The sequence below is a fragment of the Myotis davidii genome, unplaced genomic scaffold, assembly GCF_000327345.1.
Source record: "Myotis davidii unplaced genomic scaffold, ASM32734v1 scaffold134, whole genome shotgun sequence".
Lineage (NCBI taxonomy): Eukaryota > Metazoa > Chordata > Mammalia > Chiroptera > Vespertilionidae > Myotis > Myotis davidii.
Genome location: NW_006288853.1, coordinates 1,762,885 through 1,764,980, shown reverse-complemented (window position 1 = coordinate 1,764,980; position 2,096 = coordinate 1,762,885). Strand labels below are relative to the sequence as shown.

General features: G+C 49.1%; 1 protein-coding gene across 1 annotated transcript in view; it reads left to right on the top strand.

Moving 5' to 3' along the window:
- The window catches only part of SLC25A16 (solute carrier family 25 (mitochondrial carrier), member 16), a 34,195-nt gene that overhangs the window by 4,403 nt on the left and 27,696 nt on the right, over positions 1–2,096 (top strand). Inside the window, exon 2 of the mRNA XM_015562098.1 lies at positions 5–37. Within this exon, the coding sequence (XP_015417584.1) occupies positions 5–37 (33 nt within the window). The remainder of the gene's footprint in view (positions 1–4; positions 38–2,096) is intronic.

Sequence of the window (2,096 nt, the reverse complement as noted above, 5' to 3'; positions counted from 1 at the left end):
CGAGACTTCTACTGGCTGCGCTCCTTCCTGGCTGGAGGTGGGTGTCCGCGGGAGGACCCGGCCGCTCGGGGTGGCAGGGGCAGGCCGGGGCCCGCGGCTGCGGTGACATCCTTGGACAATGGCAGCTCCCATGCCCTGCCAGATGCTGTCACCTTTTTCTAATAATCACCTGACTAGTGACCGCAGGGTCCCGGGCAGGAAGGGTCCGGAAGGGCAGAGCCCGGCACCTGTTCTTAGGGAGAAAAGGGGCGTCTCTCACAGAGACCCCAGGATCTCAGTGAAACATGCAGGGCGCTGCCTTCTTGTGTAAAGACCACAGGTGGCTGCGTGTAGGATTGACTTTTGCTGTTTGCTTAAAAGAAAACAAAGAGCCGTTTAAACATGACTTGGGAAATTATGCAAAACTGGTGCCAGGGATTGTGGTCAACTCGGCCACCGCTGCTTGGCAGGTGGCTGGTGCAGCCCCACTGCTGCTGTGACTGCGGGGCAGGAGGTTCCTGTTGTCTCGGAGGAGTTTCCTCTGCCTTCCCGCAGAGAGGTGTTCCAGTCCTTACCTTTTCTTAACTGACGGTGTGGGTTGTCATCACTTACTTGTTACGGCTAAGAATTAAAAAAAAAAAATTCAAATTAGGAGGACTTATAGGAAGATCCTATCTGCCTGCTGCAGTAATTTTAAGAATTTATTCTGCTGCTGGAAAAGGGCATTCATTTATTTATAAAAGGAACATTTTTGAGTGCCTGCTCTGTGCCTGCTACATGCTCATTGTACATCAGGGAGCAAAACAGAATCCTGGAGTTTGCATTGGTTGAGGAGAAAGACAATAAGCAAAATGAAAAAAAAAAGTTGTGTAGTAGGTTGGAAGGTGCTGAATGCAATGGGAGGAAGTAAAAAGGAGAATGGGGCAAGGATGTGGAGAGGCTAAGTGGGTGCATATTAAATAAGATGGTCGAAGCCAGTCTCCTTTGGAGGGTGACACTCCAGCAGACTTGAAGAAGGGAGAGAGTTTAGCTAGTTGGTGGCTACGGAGGAGCATGTCAGGAGGAGAGAAAAGCGAGCGCAAAGGCGGCAAAGTGGGAGAGGGCCTCCTCTGTTCAAAGGTCAGCAGGGGTGCTGATGGGGGAAGGAGGTTAGAGACAGAAAAGGGAGGCAGAAACGGAGGGGCCTTGCATTCCATTGTAAAGATTCTGACTTCCACTTGGAATGAAGTTGGGGGCATTGTAGGCGTTTTTGTTGTTGTTGTTTTAATATCTAGGAAATAATATCTAGGAAAGGCGAGTGGCCGCTGCAGGTATTATGCTAGCCTGAGCTGTCAGAGTCTCTCCAGGTTGCTCTCACATGCAGTTGGAGAACCCATGGCTACACCCAGACTTTGGAAACATGCTGGCATTGCAAATCTTGAGCAGAGAAGGGACATGACATGACACATTTCAAAAGGATCACTTCGGCTTCTCTGTTGAGAATCACTGTAGGAGGGTAAATATGGAAGCAAGGAGACTAGTTTGTAGGTTATTGCAGTAATTCAGATGATGGGTAGTGGCTTGGATCAGGTCGGTAACAGGAGAGGTGGTGAAAAGTTGTGATAATCTGGATATAAATAGAACAAATAGGATTCTCTAACAGATTAGAAATGGGGTAAGGAAGGTGAGTCAAGAGTGCCTCATTTGGTTTGAGCAGCTGAAAGGTTGTGCTCATTTGCTGAAATGGAAGACTGTGGTTGGAGCAACTTTCATGATGGTTGTAGCAATTTTCATGATAGTTGTAGCAGGGAGATGAGTAATTCAGTTTTGGACATGTTACATTTTGTGATTTGATTAGATTTTGTTATAGAATCATGGTATGTGTAGGTGAGGATAGCAATCAGGACCCTTCATTTATATATATATATATATACTAGAGGCCCGGTGCACAAAAATTTGTGCACTCGGGGGAAATGGGGGGCCCCTCAGCCTGGCCTGTGCCCTCTCGCAGTCTGGGATCCCTCAGGAGATAACGCCCTGCTGGCTTAGGCCTGCTCCCGGGTGGCAGAGGGCAGGCCCAATCCCTAGGTGCAGCCCCTGGTCGGGCTCAGAGCAGGGCCAATTGGGGAGTTGGGGTG